This window comes from Cydia fagiglandana, chromosome 7, assembly GCF_963556715.1.
Source record: "Cydia fagiglandana chromosome 7, ilCydFagi1.1, whole genome shotgun sequence".
NCBI classification, from domain to species: domain Eukaryota; kingdom Metazoa; phylum Arthropoda; class Insecta; order Lepidoptera; family Tortricidae; genus Cydia; species Cydia fagiglandana.
In genome coordinates, this window is record NC_085938.1 from 9,295,364 (window position 1) to 9,318,029 (window position 22,666).

Sequence of the window (22,666 nt, forward strand, 5' to 3'; positions counted from 1 at the left end):
GTATCATAACATTTTGCAACGTCACGCTTTTCCATCTGGAAAACGGATTGTAGGCAGAGGTTTTGTTTTCCAACAAGACAACGATCCCAAGCATACGTCGAAGTTGTGCAAAAACTACATTTCATCCAAAGAGAACCAAAAAGAATTAAAATATATGGATTGGCCTCCTCAATCGCCCGACCTCAATCCGATTGAGTTGTTATGGGATGAATTGGACAGGAGTGTGAGAAAAATGCGGCCAACTAATAAAGAACAGCTTTGGGAATACCTATACATTTGTTGGAATAAAATTTCGACATCAACACTGCAAAAACTAATTACGCGAATGCCGAAAGTGTGTATGGCAGCATTGAAAGCAAAAGGCGGATATTTTGAAGAGTCTAAAGTTGGCAAAAACTGATCTTTTTTATTTAATTGTGGTTTTAAATTAGAGAATTACCTTTAATTTATTATGTAATAAAAGATTATTAAATACATTGTGTTATATTTTATTAGTACATTGTGTTATAGCTTCATTTAACCGAATTTACAGAGTGAACTTAAACTTTTGACCGGTACTGTATATGGTAGTATCATCTGCCTTGTATCAACTTCTCGTAAAATCATGCACGTGCGATATAAGTATATTTTGATAGTTTTAACAGCTATAAAACGATAATTCGCATTTATAATGCGGGTGAATCGGATTGTTACCGAAATGCGAAGGGTGTTAGCCTTTCGGTAGATAAAATGATAAAATGTCGCTTTTTATATTTAACACCACGTTATTGAAAGAGACACATACTATCACCTAGTCATTATCACGGTCACGTAGACACATACGACCATAATATCCGTACAGATCAGACGAAGCAATAGATTTAGGGAATAATCAATCCGGACTAACCAAAGATTTGAATATTTTGTATGTGCAAACGGGACGTCAACTCATATTTTCCTGTTTGGATATTGAACCTGATCGTATCAATTCAGTCAAACCATTTGTGGAAACCGCAAGAACCCATTACCGGTATACCGGGGCGTGAAATCGACAGGCGGTGACCGTATCCGAATAGTCGAAAGCAGGTGTCAGTTATATTCTAATGTAATGTCCATTATAAACCCACTTCAAACGTTTTGTCAAATTACTAAACTGTAATTCCAACCACTAAAAATACCTGGCTAACCGAAGTCGTCGAAATGAGGGGCCGACTCTATTATCACTTTGATTACTAAATGATACAAATTACGTTGTTTTTTGCTCCCTACGAATGCTTTGAAAGATGAGGTTTCTAAGAGTTGAATTTTCGTCTAAGTTATTTACTTTACAAATTGTAAAATAATGGAAGGTAAGAATTATTGGCTAAACGGCAGTTATTAGGCTATTACTTTATTACTTTACTCTGGAGTAGAAGAAGTCGTTTACAAAAGATTTTCGCTTTTAAAAATTATTTAAATATTACAATCGTAATCATGTAGGATTGTAGGTACTTAGATTATGTATGCCACGTGCTCGAATCTCAATTTAGTACGTACGAGTATAATGCTTGCGTGTTCACAGTAAGAATGCCTCTTTGTCAACATGCGATGGCGTGTGACAGTAGGCTCGCGCTTGACTGCCTGGGAACGTGACCGTGTGCATTACTGTTAAGTGATAAGTGTTATAGTATTCTCGGGATGATTAGAAGGTTTGAGCGTTTGGAGATACAATGAAGTTGGATCGATCAAGAGATACGAAGATACAAATTTCAGCAATTTGACCCGCGTACGAGTATGCGCAGCTGTCCCGACTGTTTATATGGTGAAACTCTACATACTTATTGGTAGTGCTGTTCACTAGGTATACATTTTTTTTTAATTTAATGGGAGCATGCCATGAAATTGTCTACCGTTGTCCCGTACGAACGCAAATTTTCTGAAGATTTACAGGTATAAAAGTTTATTTTTCTGTGACAAATGGTCAAAAATATGCACAGAAAAATAATCATCTGATTTAGACGCCAACGCCAAATATAAAGTTCAAATACATGAAACGAAATGCGTTTGTACGGGACAGCCCGTGGAATGCTCCAATCACCAATCCCATCTAAGCTGACTGCGATCATAAATTCGCGAGTTTTCAGAAAAAGGGGAGGAAAACCGCAAATGACTTGCATATCCACAATTTCCACGAAACTAACGATATTTACAGATAATATCTTAGTTCCGAAATAGGGTTACGATGCAAAGTAAGCACTTTTATCAAATAAAAGTTAAGTAACACGTGTAAACATTACGTCACTTGTGTCCAACTGACCGAGTGGGACAGTCGGTTAGAAAGTGGCGTTGCACAAGCCGCGCGGCGCGGGATGCTACTATCATATTACTACTTATTATCTATACTTATTAGACATTTGGCGAGCAATTACAGCACACGAACGTGTAATTATAGCAGTATTTATGTCTTATTACAGTTGATCTTGAAGGAGATGTATAACGTAGGTACTGTAGTGGGTCAGTATGTCGTGTTACGGCGGTTCCGGCGCAACCTCTACCTTTTCTTTTACCTGCTAAACTTATAATGGATGTTGACAAATATAATTACATATTAGTCTGTATGTGTCACATATGTGGTAATGTATATTGATTTTTGTTGCTTACACATAATTACATTCAACTAGACCGATCTCATTTATAAATGCGCTTGAACAGACCTATTAAGAGTACATATCTCGACACATATCTCATTCCGATGCTAATAATTACTCCTCACTATTCTTATAATATTAGTCGGGTTGGCAAGCTGTTAGAGCATACGATATTTATAGCAGCATAATGTATCACTACATTTGAAATTGGGGTAGGTATGTGAAGTACTGAGTTCAATGGGCATTATGATATCATTCAAGCTCTTTAGAAGTTGAAGCGATGAATTTAGGTGATTTTGTGCAATAAATAAATCACACACCAGATTACGAATTATTTTTAAATATTTTTGAATAATATGTGATCTGATCATGACACAGCGTGAAGGAAAGTCTCAACAAGGAAAACCAATTTGATGTTTTCAAATGTTGTTTAAGATTGGATCATGCAAACTAATAACAGGGAAGTGTAATAGCAAGTTTATGCAATAAACAATATTTATTTACAACGTAATCTGTATCTCACTGACTACTCCGTAAAATTAAGTAATTCGGAAACCATGATATGTCGACACAATATAGAATGCACTAGGGACCGACTGGCGTCTCTATACATGAAACTTAGCAACCCTCTGTTAAATTGTGTCTCTTTCACAAATAGAAATGGCGTCACAAATACAAATAGAATGAAAAACGATTGAATAATGACAAACGATTATTTATTACGGTTTTAAGGACCCCGTAAGCGTGACATGGACAATTTTGGAATTCGGACAGAGGGTTGGTAGAAACGCGCCGAATTGAGACCGGAGTGGCATCATGACATTAAAGTCGGAACTTCAAAGCATGACGATGACTGGCTGGAGAACTTTAAGCGGAAAAGTCTTGGTCGTGATCTACCAGCCTCTTGCGGACTCGCGTTTTGTGTGCGATCGGTGTGGCAAGCAATGCCGCGCTGCTGTAGGACTTTATAGACATCAACGACGATGCGGAACCCCATAAACCCACAAGCGCCGCAACAAGCATCTACAACAGATGAGGTGGCCAATGATTCTCTTATATCGATGATGCTAGATTTGACGAACGTTTATGAACAACGCCATTATGAGACAATATAGGTCAAGTTGCACTCGGGACTAGAATGGAATTTGCTAGATTGCCAGCCAGCTACAGTAGGTCAAATGCTAATATGTACAGTCAAAGAATGTAATTTCCGACCCATTTCGTACCTCGTCACAGTGACAAGGTACGAAATGTACATGTACCAATTTTTTTAAATCATTTCAATATATTTTATTTCCACTTTATTATATGATAACTTGCTAATGTTCTATCCAAATAACTAGAGATAATGTAAAAAAAATTGAACATATGTCAAGTAACAGTTTTGAATGATTCACGGTTAATTTCACTAGACTTATATCGACCGGAATATGAACCGTGATTAGTTGATTACCTTTTGTATTATTTTCAAGCTCCCGATATTTCAACGAGATCGGGAGCTCGATAACAATACAAAAGGGTCATCACGGTTCATATCCCGGTCGATATAAGTCTATGTGTCAAGTGTCATAGAGGTTTACTATCTAATCTAACCTCTCTAACCTCCACAATAGCAACTAATAAACGGCACCAGCACAAACCGGTAGAATTGACTATTGGCTAGTCCTTCTTTATCATCCACAATTTTATTCTTACCGGAACCGGTAACTGGTTCTGTTTGGAAAATATTGATATCAATGGCACAAGTTCATTCTTTCCTTTCTAGATTATTATTTTGATACTTTTCACGTTGCTCTGGAGTATAATATTACAGAGTAACGAAAAGGGATCACTTTGTATTGTATGAAAATTTTCATAAAGCGTGAAAATTTCACTTTTCAATACTCGTAAGAGTATAAATCATAGTAATAATACTAATAAAGGTAGCCGGTAAATTTCTGCCCTGTCAGGCAGATTAAAGCTTTTCATGGGAACTTTCTGTCGGAGTTCCTGTTTACGACATGAAAGGGCTTTCAAACGTTTTCAGCGTTGCCGGCTTCTCGATTAACGTATTCTGCCTTTTATGTTAAACATTTTGTATTAAATGAAAATGTAAAATGTCAATCCTGCATATGCCATGGGATGGGTTAACGAATCAAATTGCTGCCGTGGGAAAGTTATATGTATAAACCCTAAAGAATATGCGTTTTTGTATGGATCATAAACCTTGACAGCCTGACGTAAGTAAGATTAATTGTATGTTATATGGAAATGTATTTTTTTTTATTCTAACCAAACGGTCCCCGTTTAAACTAACTATAGAGATCAGCTCGGAAAAATACAAATATCAGTTTCCACTTTGCGATAATGAGTTATCGAAAAAAGCAGCAAATCAGGTCCGGGAAGTTTTCATCGGTGACGTCAATATTTACGTCGTTAATGAGCATTTGATGAGTATTTTAATGTACATATTATATTTAACCTAACCGTCTAATAGCGGCGAAATTATTCTGGAATAGCAGATGATTGATAATCATGTTATTATTGTTATAAATTTAAAATAAATTAAGTGAAATCACAACTAAACAGAATAATTAGAAACGTTCTTTCCGCAATTCCGCACATACTCGTAACAGTGTCTCAGATGCGAGACGAGCAATTATGCACGAGGAAGTGCGAAGAGATTACAAAATCGTTGTGTTTTATTGTTGCTAGACACTGTTGCTTACATGCGATGTGAGTGCAGCTTTGGCACATATTGTACCAATCTGGTACCTTTCGTTTGAAGACGGCACATATTGCATAGACTTTAATCAAATATCGATCATAAGATTCATAAGTATCAATCGGATGTAGCAAGTTTACACATTTAGCTCATTTTTATTTTAGTTACAGCGGATTAATTTATTTTATCGATGGTCGTTATTATCGTGCTAACACATGCAGTCTTGATTACAGGATGTTTTTGTTGAAGTATCCAAAAATGGTGACATTAAACGCACGTCATGTCAACGATACCATAATGTATGAAGTAATCAGATTGTCCAATTAATTAGCACAGTACGGTTAGACATTACGCACGAGAATGGAATATTTTTTACGTCACTAATACCATTATAATACCATTTAAGTACTCAAATAATTTACACTTTAGTTGACGCTGTTCAAATTTTGAAAAATACGTGCTAATGCTATCGCACCGGAATGAGATGTTTAACTTTAATGTTTCGCTTAAAAATAAAAATGGTATTTTATTTCTTGGATGTCAATGATAATACCGAATCCCAAAATAATGTACCACAGTACAGTGTGGGGTTTACATTAATCGTACTTATTTAAATGAATACTGGCGCTATTATTTGAGAAGGATATTTTTCACAAACGCAACACTAAGTGCTTCTGACAACAACATAATCTTGCTGTCGTCACGTCACTTGTTGTTACAGGATGTTGTTGAACTTGAGGATAGGTACCTATTTATTTACGCAAATCGGTTGAAATGTTTGTTGAAATTTTAGTATCGTGATTCATTTCAAGCGTTTGACTTATGATGTCATTTTTAAGTTCTAATGGAGCTTGCAATTTTCTTAAACATATTTTCTAAACATCCACGTTATCTATGAAATGTTTTTTGAAAAGTCGATGAAATTTTACAACACATAAATTACACAAATTATGATAGCGTTTGAGACGTGATTCAAATCTACTTCTTAAACTATAATTGACACTCGAAATAATGCTGATAGTACTGTTAGGGGTGTAACGTCTTATTTAGGGTCAGGTACCTAGACTGTTCGACTCAGCACTTCAATCATAAAATAACTTTGTTATAAATTGTACAATTAGCATCAAATAGATAGTGACGGCCAATGTGACCAAATATATCGGAACCTATCCTTATTTCTAAGATGTGTTATGATATATTTCGCCGCTTTGGCCGTCAGACCGTCACTATCTATTCGATGCCGACTGCATTGTGCAATACTCGCGAGAGTATTGTTGTTATATCATGTCTGCGATAATGACGCGTGACGGTGACGTGACGACCACAAAAACGACGAATCCGCACGCGATTCACACGTGACGGCATGCATGTCTCGTTCCGAGAATAGACGAGTACGGATATGTACCGATAAGATGAGAAATCAAAATGTATTCGGCAAATACAGTACAGTCAGCAGCAGAAGTTGCTAAGCAGGTGAGGTGTTCAAAATGACCTTATTCTCTTAATAATAAAGTCGCATCAAGATCATTTTGAACACCTGACACGCTTAGCCAACTTCTGCCGCTGACTGTACAAAAGTGTATAAACGGTGACGTTACAACTATTTGTATAATGTGTAATTGTGTAGGCGCGCTGTCGGTGCCTCGGGTTGGTGTAGTAGAGTGAGATCAACGTTTTATTATACTAATATACTGCTCCTGCATTACTTTAGCTTGTATAAGGGAAGACTGAAGAAAATCATCATCTCTATCAAAATTACAAGTACAACAACCATAAAAAAGGTACAAAAATTATAAAATTAATTGCTACATATTATTAAGGCACGATACTTACTCGTACGTAAAGGGAAAATAGAAAAAAAGGAGAGGCAGAGTAAAACCGAGACGTCCCAGACATCTGAGAATATATCGCTTCTCGTTGGCGAGAACCAGAGCTAGGCTTATCATACTTTATTGAGTTGCTTTTGTCCATGAGATGCTCCCAGGCTGCAGTCATTAGATAAATAAGACCGGATGGCGAACAAATCATTAAATTCTAATTTATACCTAAACCACATCAAATTCTTATGGGTAACGTGATGTGATTCGCTCGTATTTGTGATCGCTAAAAAATAAATCACAATCACGATAATTCATCAAAGCTAACATCCCTGCTTTCATTATTACCTCTCCTATGTGATTATAGATTACCATGGAAAATTGCAAGAGAAAACACAAAGAGAAAAAAAAATATGTTAACAGTCACGGCATTCTTATGTTTCGGTGCTCCAAATCTGGCGGCCGACATTGACCGTGACCGCATCCGACTTTGCCCGCAGAACGGCGAATCGATACCGCCTGCCGAGCCGGGCTGCGTAAGATCACAACTTCACAAGCCAGATTTATTAGGTAACCTACACCTACATCGACAAACTCGTGAAAAACGGAAAGACAGATGCTACGAAAATTCACGTGACAAATTACGCCCCCCGTTACGCTTGTTGTACGAATTTCAAGACGCGTCACATCACAATGTTTATTTTGGTTTGTCTATACGAGTACACCCGACTCTCTGTGCCCCGTGCTCGTATTAGCAACGAGAATACACGGCCTAGTGAGTGTATCAGAGGTCATTATCTAAACAAGCACTGAAGGTTCCACTTCGGAAATGAAAGATTGTTTGCACTTTACTCAGCCCACTGGCAATGAGGTAAAACACGGACAATACGGACATGTGCTATTTACTGTTCACAATGACAATATTGACACAGAATCTGCGCAATGTTTGAATGGTAACTCATATTTATATAAATTCTATGAATAACCCATAGTTTATAATATATGACGAGTGTAAAAAAGCAGCCACAAGATTGCGTCCCATAAAAGTTGTAAATTTTTGTTTATAGTTATTAATCGAAGACTTTTGCGACTACTTTATCTATAATACCTGAAGATTATATTGATAACTAGCAACTCATCCCGGCTTCGCACAGGCTAACAAATTATACACCTAAACCTTTCTCAAGAATCAATCTATTGACAGGTGAAAACCGCATGAAAATCCGTCTAGCAGTTTTTGAGTTTATCGCGAACAAACACAAATAGACAGACGCGGCGGGGGACTTTGTTTTACAAGGTGTAGTGATACATCGTAGATTACACAACAAGGGCATAAAATAACCCACTTTAGCGTAAGGGCCCCGTCCTAATTATATTTAGTGCAAAGGTCGCTTTAGCTAAGACCGTCTTCTGTATGTCCATAGCTCCTGCCGGGCTACCACATGATTGGCGCGACAGTATCTCGCAGCGAGATAAACTAACCGTCCGTCTTGTGCTCGCCGCGAGATACTGGCGCGCCAATCCTGTGCTAGGGCTAGTGTGCTTAGCATCAAAGTTATGATATGACAAAGAAAGTCACAATAAACATTTGCGATACAAAACAACTGCCGGAGCTAATAAGTTCAATCGTAGATGTGTATACATCGTCGTACAATATGTATATATTGTTGTATACGTAAACGACATTGACATCACGATCGCAATACAAATATTATTGTGCGTACCCTTCGAACCCGCACCTTGTTGGTTTCATGAATACCTACGTCAATGTTAATTTGCGAGGGGTATAACCTAATACAATTAACGGTGAAGTGACAGACGGGCAGGTTTGTTAGGCTGGGGTAGGTTTGTTAACCCAATATATAATCCAGTGATTACCAGATAAGACCTGAAATGATTAGATTAGAGCAATTTTCAGGATACCTGCTATTTACGTACAATTTGATATCCACGTCTTATAATTCTTATAAACAGAGCTCGGCAGGGGTGAGCCATTTTGACGTCACTTATGTCAAGTGTAGATATGAATAGAGATACACCTTAGAAAGAAATATTAAAATAAAACTTTATTAATTATTACTACTTTACTTTTTTTTATTATTACTTTATTATTTATTACTTTAATTATAATTAAAGTAATATGACAATGCCTTATGTACAAATACACTTTAATAGTAGCATATGGATGGATAAACATATTATTTGAAGAGGTTTTACTAAAAAATTCTTGCTATAAAATCCATTTTTTTAATGGCGACGTAAAAATCGTAGCGGAAGGCAGCCTAAATAATATATTTATTTTAGTTATTACATTACACCATATATACCATCGAATGACAAGGCATGTCCATGTTGTGCAAACTCTGAAAACAGCTCACCCCCGCCGAGCTCTGCTTATAAACCAAGTATTTGTATAACTATTAACTTTAAAAGTGAATGCAGAAAATGTTTGATAACCGTCTATTAGTAGAATCTAGATTTAACAAACATTTTGGCACCGTAGCATTGGCAAAATGCCCAAAGCTTAAAATGGAATTTCCTTTTTTTTCAGTTTTTTGTTCACTGAGCCGGATCCAACTTCCGGTTACGAAATAACGAACGGATTACAACAAAGAGTTCGGGTGCAGTCTAGAAGCATACATGTTTAATTCTGGTCAGGAGGACTGACAAGTGCATGATGATAACATTGATAATACCTTAAAGACCTACAATTAATCAAAACTTAGCAGGTTAGGAAAAAAATAGAGTTTTCAATGCACATTCAAGGTCAGTAAATAAATTCCTGGAAACGTGATAGGTATCTTAAAGCCCCTATTTACGTCATTCAGAATCAGAATCAGAACATGGGTCTTAGGTACGAGTATTCAAAACTTTTTATTGCATTATAAGTACATCTCTGTCCTGACTCTGGCACAGTTTTTAAATATCAGAAGTGAATGCTATATTGAGAGCATCGTGGTCTAGATTTAGCTCTAGTTCTATTATGCCTTGACTGACAGCTGACTTGCGATAGCGAAAGAGAAACTGTTACAATTGTTACCTAAAGAGAGTGTTTAATTCTTTTTGAATGGGTCATTTATCATTTTAGAGCCCATCAACGTGCAATCGTGCACACTAGCGCCACTGCTAAATAATCGTGATTATTTAAATTTAACGACAGGTATTTAAAAAAGGGGGCCGCTACGTACTCTATTGTGTTTTTAAGTACCTTTTGAATACATCAAACTAGTTTTTATGTTGCTGGATTATGACGAGGGAAGTACCTATTAAAACAATAATATTTCTTCTACTTATAGCCGTTTTTATGTCACTTTCGGTCTTTTACTCTTTTCAAATGTCTATTCTATAGGCAATCCGTCAATCCTTTTACTCTAAATCCCCGAGGATGAAACGGAGTGAATTTAACCAGTGTCTGATTTGGCTGACAGCCAACCGAACGTTATGTTATGTAAGAGGAAAAAGGATCCTCTGCGGAAGTCATATTCCCAGTATGATAGCCGTATAAACTAAAACATGTAGGTATAAGTGAATAAGGATATTCAGGTCCTATAGAATTGAAGCTCAGTAGACTTCAATGAAAGAGACAATACGAACTTGACGCATGTGAAAAGACCGGTTTAGAACTTTAGATTGGAGCACGTGGAAGAAAGAGTACAAAGTGAAGGTGGAGGTGGAGGGGAATGTGTTGAGGGGCAAGGTAAGCAAAGCTGTCTCCACCGGTATATGCGATAGATAGGAAGGGAAAATAATTCCCAATTTCAAGTAATCAATCGTAGAAATGTGCAAGTTACGTAAAGATTTCAAAAACATTGGAGAAGTTTACGGAAATTTTGATGAAAAATTTCGATCCTCATAGAAAAATATGAGAAGATTCCGTTTTTCTCACTGCCCACCTTCATGCATTTTTGTTTCGCCTTAAGGTTGGTAGAGTAGATAATGCCTATGTGCATCAAGCCCGCTTGTTTTACCTACTTTTTTATGTACAAATAAGTTTAAAAGCAAATAGTAAATATATAATAAAATTTTCGATTTGGAAATTTTGGACACTTTCCGACGGCAGATCGGTAATAGAACCTTTTTAATTTAAAAACTTGACGAGGAAGTTTCCGCTTGCCAGCACGGTCTTTGACAAGGAATTATTATATTATATATATGTATTATTATATTTTTCGTTAGCTACATGTTCGTCAAATTGACTGAAAGTTGTTTTATGCTTAAGTAGATTACTTGTAAACATAGTAGCGTATACGGTAACATGAGAACGACGAACAAGCTTTTAACTTAATTTGTAGGTCGATTATTATTTCCTTGTCGATTTTTTTTTGTTCATTTGAATAACTCAATTATGTGAAATGTATGGGAATTATCCGCTAATAAACATTAATAATGTTTCTAACCCGTTAATATGTACATGAATATACCCGTTAATATGTGTATTATGTGTGTATGTGTGTATGCAGATTATTGTATGTTTATGAGCAAAGATTAATTTCATTTGTTTATGACTGACATCAGCCTTGCGTGACCTCGAAAGGTCGCGTCGCCGCGCCGGTTCGCCACACCAATTAATTCCATTTAGCTAATATACGTATTAGAAACCGGCTTAGCGCTTGTCATATTTACGCACGACGGGTTCCGTGGTACTTAACGTGATTTATCGGTGATTTATCGGACAATATTAAATACTCGTCTATAATGCCAGGATCGCACGTACCGAGTAGAGTGGCGAGACAGTAAAACGAAGTATGAAATTGTTACTCGGCCGAGTAAAAATTCCATACTTCGTTTTACTGTCTCGCCACTCTACTCGGTGCGTGTAACCGAGCCCTAAGGGTAAGGTATCGCGCAATATCACCCTGCATTTCCATGACCGACATCGATACCGACCACCAAGATACTTACCCTAACACTTATACATCTATTAAAGCCTGACAACAGTTTATTTAACCCTGAGATAGTGTCGCTGCAAACAGCTTACGTATGGCAATAATGTGCGTACGTCATGTATAGTTGGGGTAGTGGGCATTGGCTTCATGTTGATACTCGTATAATGTCAGAAACATTGCTTACAGAGAATTCGGCTCTTTCAATTTACCTATTCGTCAAAATCTGATTCTAAATATTCAATATTTATATATTCTCCGTTTTCTGACTAGGTCTAAGTCTGATTTTCATCAGATGTTGTGTCACTTTCAGAACCACCAACCTCGATTATAAAACGTTCAGTCTCCAATACGATTATAGGAATCGATTATAGGACCTTTATTCCTATAATCGTCTTATTTTTTTTTTAACATGGTCACAGTAATTGCTCCAATTTTCTTGAGTTACTTCCTATACGATACGATAACCAGTTCAATACAACCGCACTATAAAACTTCAATACCGGTCATGTCAACAACCAACTTTAAAACATTGTTTATTGGAATGCTATGAATCCTTCGTTTTTTTAAGCTGTATGTATTTGATTGCATTCACTACAATTTTTTTTGCATCTTTGGAATCTTTTTTTGGCAGTTTTGTAATAAAACCGTTTATATTTGAATATATTCGTAGATATTTTCTATTTGTTTACATCGGTGACATTCGATGACATCCAACGTTCGTTGTCAAAGAGTACTTGTTGCCAGTAAAAGAAATTAGTACCATTGAAAATCCGCAAAATGGCGAGGGTCAAATAAACTGTTGTCAGGCTTTACATATACCAATAAAATACCACAGAAATAATTAAAACGGTGGAGCTATAATATTTAATTTAGTCAATTATGTCTAAATACAAACATTACACTTTAATATAAATATATATAGAAACCATCATTTATCATTTGTAAACTTGGCTCATACGTGCCCGATGGCCCGATTCACGTACCTATTCATGTCATGGCTCCTCTACACGACGGGCCAACGCCGGCCACTCCAAGGGACGCATTTGTGCGTTAGAGGGAGCAAGTGATATTGCTATCTCATTCTACCGCATGGCTGCGTCCCTTGGAGTGGCCGGCGTTGGCCCATCGTGTAGAGGAGCCGTTACACAGATGTCAAATTATGAGATGATCAATGAATGTAGAGAATTTTCAAGTTTCAGCCAAAAAGCGAAGTTGCTAGTCGCCTCTTAGTTACGGGGGGTAGAGAGGGGGGTTACGGAGCTCGTGAATGACCCAGCTGAATGGGGGTGCAAGTGAATCAATGCTGCGGGGGCAACTGTCGCATGCGCTCATGGCATATCGCGATTAGTCGTATTGGTTGCAGGCACATGTGTGAGAGCGATGCACTGGTAAATAGCCGCCATGGATCTCAGAAGCTTTTGTTTTGTTTTTGGATTTTGAACCTTCTCTTGTTTAATAAAAGTTGAAAATAAATGTTAGAATTTGTTCTTTATAAAGGCCTCTGGAATTCAGGGGGTTCATTCTCTAGAGTTAGATTATGATTTCTCTGTATCTGTATAATATAATGCCATTTGTATTATCGAGACATTAAAATGTTCAATTTAAACATTTTTCTACATTGAGGTAAAATATAAATCAAGTCAACTCCGTTATTTATTCCAATGTCTGACGTTTGATTTACAATTTCCATGTTCGTAGTGGCAGATAAAAAATGGTCAACTTCATTATTTATTCTCATGTTTAGAGAACTTAGGCACATTAATGGCAGATCAAACAATGCACTGAAAAAAATATGATCTATTGAGCACACATTAAAGTGATTTTATTAAGATGAACTACTATAATATATTAAATATAAACAAATGTACGTAGGTACGTAACGTACGAAGTACGAACAGAAAAATTTACTGCTTTGTTCGATAGGCTCATATGGAAATGCTTAAAACATTAAACGTTAATGCAATTTTAATTCTTTTTAATTTTTTTCCGTGTGTTTATTTTGTGTTCGCTTGCCAATAATGTCGTTGTTTTTGTTACTGAAATCCTATACTTACTTAGATTAAATTATCACATGTGTCATAATTACCCGTTTCCCAATACCTAGACTTTGTACCATACCTATTTGAACTTGTGTTTGTTGTTATGATTGTGCCACGTTCACGTGACGCTACTTTTTTCAGAAACCAGACAAGGTTTCTATTATAAACCCGTCATCGTTCGTCACTTCACGTTTGGCCAAGTCAACAAAAGTTAGTATGTAATCCCAATAAATTAACACATTTTGATGTAGGTATGGAAATTTATTCTCCTGCAATAAAGTCAAATTTAAAAGAATACCTAATGTGCCATTCAATGGAACTTGCTAACTATGCAAACAAACCGCCATACTGAAATCATCATACAGTGACAATTTCAATATGGCGGTTTGTTTACATAGTTAGCAAGTTCTATAGAATGACACTTTACTTACCTACACGTAAATACGTTATTAAGTCATGGTACTAACGTTAAAGAGCAAGTGGTTGAGCAATATTCAAAACATCAGGTCTTATAATGCAATGCAATGACGTAGAGACATCAAATTAATTTTTAGGCATCGGCGTAAAATGCCAAAAGGTACATTCTAGATTTAGCATGAATTTGAAATCAGTTGAGCTGAGCACATCATGCCTGTTTAGTAAACGGAGTTACGATAATCGACAACGATTTGTCATACACACGCGCGGTAGATAAAACTGCGCAAATCGGACTGCACAGTTTAATCGCTACGATTTATAGTTACGTGTGTAGCCGGCATTACAGTAACTTAATGAGTTATTTAGTGACAATTCAGCGACTGACATTAAAAGGATGCACGGGCATTTTTAATTAATATTTTTTTTAATTAGTCCTGGTATTTGTTAGCCTGACAATTCACAGCTTGTCACTGGTTGCGCTATATTCATCTGTTTCATCCAATCATCAATAAGTATGTTAAACGAATGTGACGTAACAACGTTTTTTGTTTAAAGGTGAAATTCTTAAAACCCGCTTAGCAGGATAGCAGGACGCATATTGCGTTCAATGTGGATCAAAATTGAAAACCAATGCAGCGTCGTTTGATCCATAGTCCATACTGAACGCGGCACCCTGTATATTACTACAATAAAATTACACATACGAAGGAATTTCACCGCCGCAAAAATCTTCCACTGAGTTACGAAAAAATATAGTATTTTCGCAACTCAACTAAAAATTACATAGGTACATTTATTCAAAATTACATAATTAAATTTTTTTGGGGCGGTTTGTGATTTTGTATTTATCACGCCCAGAATATGGAGCTCTTCAAAACAGCCAAATTTATTAACGTAATGTAACTAAAAATAAAATCACCAAGAAAATAAACACGAAAGAACGAAGAACGGAACGAAGTTAAAAGCTTGTGCGTCACTCTTATGTCACTGGTGTCACTACGCTACAAGCTACAATGTTTACAAGTAATCTACTTAAGCAAAAAAAACTTTCAGGTAATTTTCAGGAACATATATAAGATAACGAAAAATATAATTATTCCTTGCCAAAGTCCATGGCCCTTGTCAAACGGAAAGATACTTCCTCCTATTTTTTTAATAATAATGTATGTTTTAGAACACCTCTACAAAATAAAATCTACCTGCAAAATGATTGAGTATAATATACATCCTCATAAAATGAAAGCGACAACGAATCAAATATAATGTAACAAAAAAATTACACCAAACAATTGGGTCGGCACTTTCGCAGTACACCGCCTGAATAACATTAGACAGACGAGTGTGGAATACCGACGTAATACGTGACACCCAGCGCCTTAGTTATAGTTAGTTTTTTTTAGCATTAGAAAGAAGTTAAGCGATCTTGACATATCTTTTAATGGCAAAAAATGCTAAATCAGTAACTATTACTTATGAAAGCAGAAGAATATAAATGATCGTATTAGATTCATAATTACTACATATTTGCCATGACTTATTTTTAAAACGTGTTTTTCAATTAAAAGACATATCAAGATTGTTTACCTTATTTCTTATGCTAAAAATAATGAACTATAGACCCACGTTAGACCACTTATAAATCTAAGAGGTAGTGTAATTGTGACCTCGATATCAGTAACGATTATACGGAATCGAAGAATAAACATAGGAATATTTATATAAAAGAAAAAACCTTATTTACATTTGTCAATATCCTGTGGCCCCAGACTATAAGCAATGCCTGTCACTTTTAAGAGCGCGCTTTTACGTCTTTCCTATAGTTCGTTTTTTTTAGCATTAGAAAGAACTTGCAAGAAGGTAAGCGATCTTGACATGTCTTTTAATTGAAAAACGCTTTGTAAAAATCAGTAACTATTACTTTTGAAAGCAGAAGAATATAAATGATCGTATTACATTCATAATTGTTAATATTTGCCGAAAACTTATTGTTAAAATGTGTTTTTCAATTAAAAGACACATCAAGATTGTTTACCTTATTTCTAACGCTAAAAAAACGAACTATATAGATCAGCGATTATAATATCCCCTCCAGAATATATCCGATAGATACGTGAGAAGCTCCGAACACGAGACTGAGTCAGAAAAAGTTTATCGAACCCTCCTACTTAGGTAGTTATGTACTTCTAGAATCCAGCGAAGGACGCGCTGGGAAAACATTGCGTCACTGATGTATGCGAAAAGGTTAAAAAAGCAAGAGGACGAAGTACCCGACCACGAGTTTAATTTAAAATAAGAGTTATTTTTGGAACTTTAAGAATAAACTGTAAATCTGTTTATAAAAAGATGGTAGGAAAAAACCGTATTGGCACCACATAAGGTAAGGTTGAACAAAGGTTGTATTAGTATGTATATAATAAAATACGATGGTGGGATTAAGAAATACAAAAAAAAATACAAAGTTACAAGTCGGGTTGGGATAGTGGGGTGGTATTAGTAGTGGTTAAGACCATCATATCTAAGTATATGACGTCACATCGTATTCTACGATCGTGTAATGATACGCATATGTAAAACAGCAGTGCGGACCAGGCGGCTTAGCACGGTAACCTTTTTATCGCTTGTCACCATGCCTGTCACGTTCTAACAAGTATGTAAGTGCGAAAGGGACGCGCTTAGTGATAGTCGATAAAAATGGAACCGTGCTGCGCCCGCAGGATCGATAACATATAAAGATAAGCCAACTATTATCAAATACTTGACATTGTCTACGAGTCACTAGCCGATTGTGATAGAACTCAACATTGTTAAGATTTATAAGTCCAGCCGGCGTATTATGGATAGCTTTATCCATCTTTATCCACGTGATAAAACAACTGTCACTTGTTAACACCATGGGATTGAAAGTGACGGACACCGTTTTATCACGCTGTCACGTAGACAAGAACGACCATCATATCCGCACAGCATTAGATCAAAAATTGTTTATCTGTTCGGAGCAATTATTTATGTGGCCCGTGATGATCGGGTGTAAAAAAACTAGCGTAGTTTTTATTTTGTGTTTGTGTGTAATAAAACCAAACTGCTTCTAAGTCATAAATGTAATTATCAAATGATTATTACTTAGATAGAACCCTAGTTTGGTTTTAGTGAAACCCTAGTTTGGTCTAGGTCGCTTTGTGTAAGACTGTCCCCTGGAGAATCATTTAATTACAACTCAATCCATAATAGGCTTCAGTAATTCGCTCCACTCCCTACCCAATTACAGGGCCCCTTTGTTTTATCATGCTTCATCTATTCTATTTTATTAAGCTTGTTTAGGATCGAAATGAACTTTGAAAGGAAAGATCTTTCGTTATCATGAAGACTTGTTTGTCAGAGGTGAAGGTAATCCTCATCTCTTTTCTCCTCACCTCTCCTGATCCGGCAGCATACCAGACTCGGCTGCGTTGGAGATTTTTCTTCTAACCCCTCTACCCTGATGTAAAGTGTTTTATTGCCAGAAACTACGCGTCTACTATGTTATTTATTATTATTTATGCATTCGCGAACGCGGTTCCTGTCGTCACTTACCTCGGAACACATACGGAGTGGTAGATCCCATAGTTCCGTAGCACGTGGATGAACTCCGGCAGTGTCCGGCACGCGCCCATGATGCTGAACGCCGCGAGCGCGCTGTTCCATACGATCAGCGTCCGCGTCAGCTCGAATCTGATAATATAACACATAATCATTATAAACACTGACTATTAAATCTTCGTATTAATGAAAATATGATATGTTAATGTTGTTGTACCTTAAGTTGGAATATTTCAGCAGCCCAAAACTACTAGGTTGTTGTCCAACAGGACGGGTTTGTTTGATGCAATGTTGTATTAGGTTCGCACGGGTTAGCAAATTATACACCCTAAAACCTTCCTCAAGAATCACTCTATTTATTGATAGATGAAATCCGCATGAAAATCAGTAGTTTTTGAGTTTATCGCGAACATACAAACAGACAGACGCGGCGGGGGACTTTGTTTTATAAGGTGTAGTGATATTATAAATAATATGTAGAATATATTTGATCAATATTTTCAAGAATACTACAAGTACGATTTTGATTGATCGTGCGTGTGAAACGTTCTTGGGTATTGCAAGAGGTGATGACACTGATGGTGATGACTTAATGAGCGACATAACAATGTTAAGTGTTTGCTGTATTCCCACATTTGTAAATTATGTAAAATGGTCATTAGCTTCCTAAGTAAGGAAATTAATATTTATTTTCGTTCACCTCAGTATATTCATTTAACATAAAATAACATACCGCACGGGTTACACAAACCGTTAACAAATTATACACATAAACCTTCCTCAAGAATCACTCTATCGATAGGTGAACACCGCATGAAAATCCGTTCAGCAGTTTTTGAGTTTATCGCGAACATACAAACACACAAACAGACAGACGCGGCGGGGGACTTTCTTTTATAAGGTGATGAATATGTTATTTAAATAATTTTTCAGACTTGGAGCATAATTATTAGTCACAGGGGATCAAAGTAGGACCCCATTTTACTGCAGTAATTTTTATCAAACCATACCCTGAGCTACTTCAGAGATTAAGTTGTCGCACATATCTTATGTTATCAACGTGTTGCCGAGTGGAACCAAGCTCCGAAGCATAAATAAGTACATATGTACATATTAAAATAACATTAATATGAGAACGAGTAGACAACATTTTTAAATAATAAACAATGACATTTACAAATTTATAATTAGATTTAGTGCGTTCGCACAACGAATTCTCAGTAGAAGGGCAAATAACTTCAAGCGATTTGCGTCATTCTGGGCCAAAAGTTCGTATGTTAAACAGGTAGATAACTTTTTTACATCATTGGAAGTTTTTTATTTGATTTCTTGGTAGTATATGTTTGGTTTTTTATTTGCGTTTTTATACAGGTTAACGTTTCCATTATGTAGAGGAAACTACGAACTATTACCGAATATTATATTGTGATCATTAGGATAGTGATATAGAATTATATGAAATAACTTTTATAGTTAAAATAACGCGAATATTTCTCAATAACACAAAAACAGCTTAACAGATTTGGGTGAAATTTTGATATACCTAATATATTATATAGTATAACATTTATAAACAAAGTAACTTAGGGATTTATATGATTATTTTTATCCAGAGATCAACTCCCGAGACTTCCCTAACCTATCCCTGACTCTATCTACCTCTACTACCCTCCTCATATCTTTCGCACGTCGCTCCGGTATGCAAGCGGGACATCGCTGTATACGTGCATGCCGCTATCACGCTCATACACCGGAGCGACGTGACAATGCATCGGTATGTTAACCGTGTAAATGAGGAAGGTAAAAAATGCAGCCTAGCGTGGACGTAAAGGTTCTAGGTCGACCACTTCTACGCGACCGAAGTAACGAGCAAAGGCTAGTATACCTCAATATCTTGTACATAGAAAATGAATAGGATTGCGTTACATTTTTAACGTTTCCTGAAAAGAGATTAGATATCAATAGTAGATATCTAATCGAAGTGTGAGTCAGGTGATACGTAATATGAAATGGAATAATCCAATTGTAGCACTTTAAAAATTAATCCCATAAATTAATTACTTCCTTTGTGTGTCAATCAATTTATACTACGATTCATAAACTAATGGGTCCTTTCCTTACTTCTTATCGTTATCACTATTATTATGAGTCTAGTTAGAAAGAAATGCTATTACATCAACGCTGTAAATGTGGCAACCTTAGATCGTAAACTTTATCAGCAAAATGGCTTGTCGTTAAAAAAATAAATAAAAGGTAGAATAAATAGAATATAAAAAGTAATATGTCCATGTTTATCTATACAAAATTTTGCAACGACAAAATTTTATATCTTGAACTTATCTTAGAAGAAACGAAGTAAAGATTGACATTATCTAATCATTTGATTAAATAATCTGGTGCTGTTGGCTGAAATTTGATTGCCTGTAAGCGCCAGTTGCACCATCCCACTAACCGGGGTTAACCGGCTAAACCTGGAGTTACCATGGTTACCAGTACAATTTGACACTGAGTTAACGGTTTAACGGGTCAACCCTGGGTTAGTATGGGATGGTGCAAGTGACGCTAAGTATGAATATGTTCATGAATATTATCTAGTGGAACAGCACAAACCACTTGTTGCGACATGAAACGAACGAATATTATATTGTCAAACGTGTCAAACATATTTTTTTAAAGATAAACATAATTATTTCCATATGTTGATACAAAAGGCAACCGAAGATTAGCGTTACACAAGTACCGATGAGTTTCTTTGGTAAGGTTTGGTTTGGAGGAAAAGTGTGATGCGCCATATCAATATCAATGTAAAAGTGTGGAAGTATACAACTGCTCAAATTTCTCGTCGGAATTTGTTCCCTAAATGTAAAAATGAAAACGCTGCCCAAAATATAAAGTAAGTAATATTTTGTCATGTGACACCTTAAGAGTCAGCGCGCAATTGATGGATGATGGAATTTGAATAGTTAACTAATGCTTCGTGCTAACAAAGTTCAAGGTTGTCTGAATCTGAATGTCAATGAAAAAGATATTGACGCAAGTGGGGTATAAAATGTACATATATAAGAAAACCGGATTTAACGCCACTGCGCGAAAATGGGATAATACCACAGAATAAATAATAGTACTAGGCTAGGTGGCGACAGCGCCACGCGCGGCTTATGGCTAGCCAACAAAATTGGTGTGGAACGGATGTACTTTTAGCTACCTGTAGCAAAGCGACGAAATCGCGGAGTGAGCCACGCCTGATAATACTAAAGTTTGTGTTTCAATCACGTTTCTTACGTTCCGACGATAAATTCTAAGAGCCTCGCGTGAACTTTTCGTGAAACATATAAGTTTGTAATTTCCGTACTTAGGTGCCCGAAGTCAACGGCCTGTAACCTGAAGCCGCGCGGATTAGGCTGTCATTACCCATTACGTGCGTAGGCCGTTGACCCTCGAGTGGCACACGAATTTCAGGCGCAACAGCCGGCCTAGCCAAGGTGTAATTCGCTATCGCTTCGACAACGAAACGCTTTGTGTCTCTCTATCACTCTTTCATATTAGTGCGACGGTGACAGTTGCGTTTCGATCGCTACGGAGCGTAACGCTACGTCTTACGTAGGCGAACAACGCGCGAACGCGGCGCGGCGCGGCGCGGCGAAATCAATCCTTTGATGCCCATAGAAGTGTCCTACGTAAGCGATCTCGTTGCGAACGCGGTGCGGCGCGATTTGCACGCGAATGTCAGGCGGCGCGGCGCGGCGGCGGCCGCTTTCGCCGCGCCGCGCCGCGCCGCGTTCGCGCGTTGTTCGCCTACGTAAGACGTAGCGTAAGCGATAGGCATGTTGGCTACGCGGCCAGTAGCTAAAGCCGCTAAAGGACAGTTTTGTTAATAAAGAGTGCGATTTAGTCTGCCATTTGTACTTTGCATTTATTTATTGATTTAATCTTTGTTGCACAAAATACAAATAAAATGTACAAATGGCAGACTTAATGCCTAAAGACATTCTCTACCTTCTATTCCTTGTATTGTATTTAGTTCAATGAATAAATATAATAATGTTCTAGCTACATATTTTATTTAGAAGACCCTTATTGGGAGACACAATTAATCTTAATATTTTTTATTATAATATACATATAATGTATATTTTACGATCATGATGAGAAGATAAACATAATTTTGACTGTAATTTTGAATGTAGCAAATTTACAGTGTAATTTTCATCTTGAAATAAAGAAAATCTAAATCTATAATCGATTTTATTGATCGTATGGCATTACATTACATACCTAACTGGTACCTACTGGTTTTGTTTAGGAATAAGTGAATTTACTGGACGTATATGTAATTTATTTACGTACTTAATCTATAGTTCGTTTTTTTAGCATTAGAAAGAACTTGAGAGAAGGTAAGCGATCTTGACATGTCTTTTAATTGAAAAACGCTTTTTAAAAATCAATAACTATTACTTATGAAAGCAGAAGAATATAAATGATCGTATTAGAGTCATAAATGTTACATATTTGCCATAACTTATTTTTAAAATGTGTTTTTCAATTAAAAGACACATCAAGATTATTTTTTTCTAATGCTAAAAAAACGAACTATACACTGTGGTTATTTCATTTCATTTTA

General features: G+C 36.5%; 1 protein-coding gene and 1 long non-coding RNA gene across 4 annotated transcripts in view; one reads left to right on the plus strand and one right to left on the minus strand.

Moving 5' to 3' along the window:
* The window catches only part of LOC134665869 (uncharacterized), a 451,632-nt gene that overhangs the window by 413,581 nt on the left and 15,385 nt on the right, over positions 1–22,666 (plus strand). The window lies entirely within an intron of this gene.
* The window catches only part of LOC134665852 (very long chain fatty acid elongase 6), a 62,401-nt gene that overhangs the window by 19,131 nt on the left and 20,604 nt on the right, over positions 1–22,666 (minus strand). For both annotated transcript variants that reach the window (XM_063522885.1, XM_063522884.1), the window contains exon 2: positions 18,040–18,177. In XM_063522885.1, coding sequence (XP_063378955.1) covers positions 18,040–18,177 — 138 coding nt within the window. The remainder of the gene's footprint in view (positions 1–18,039; positions 18,178–22,666) is intronic.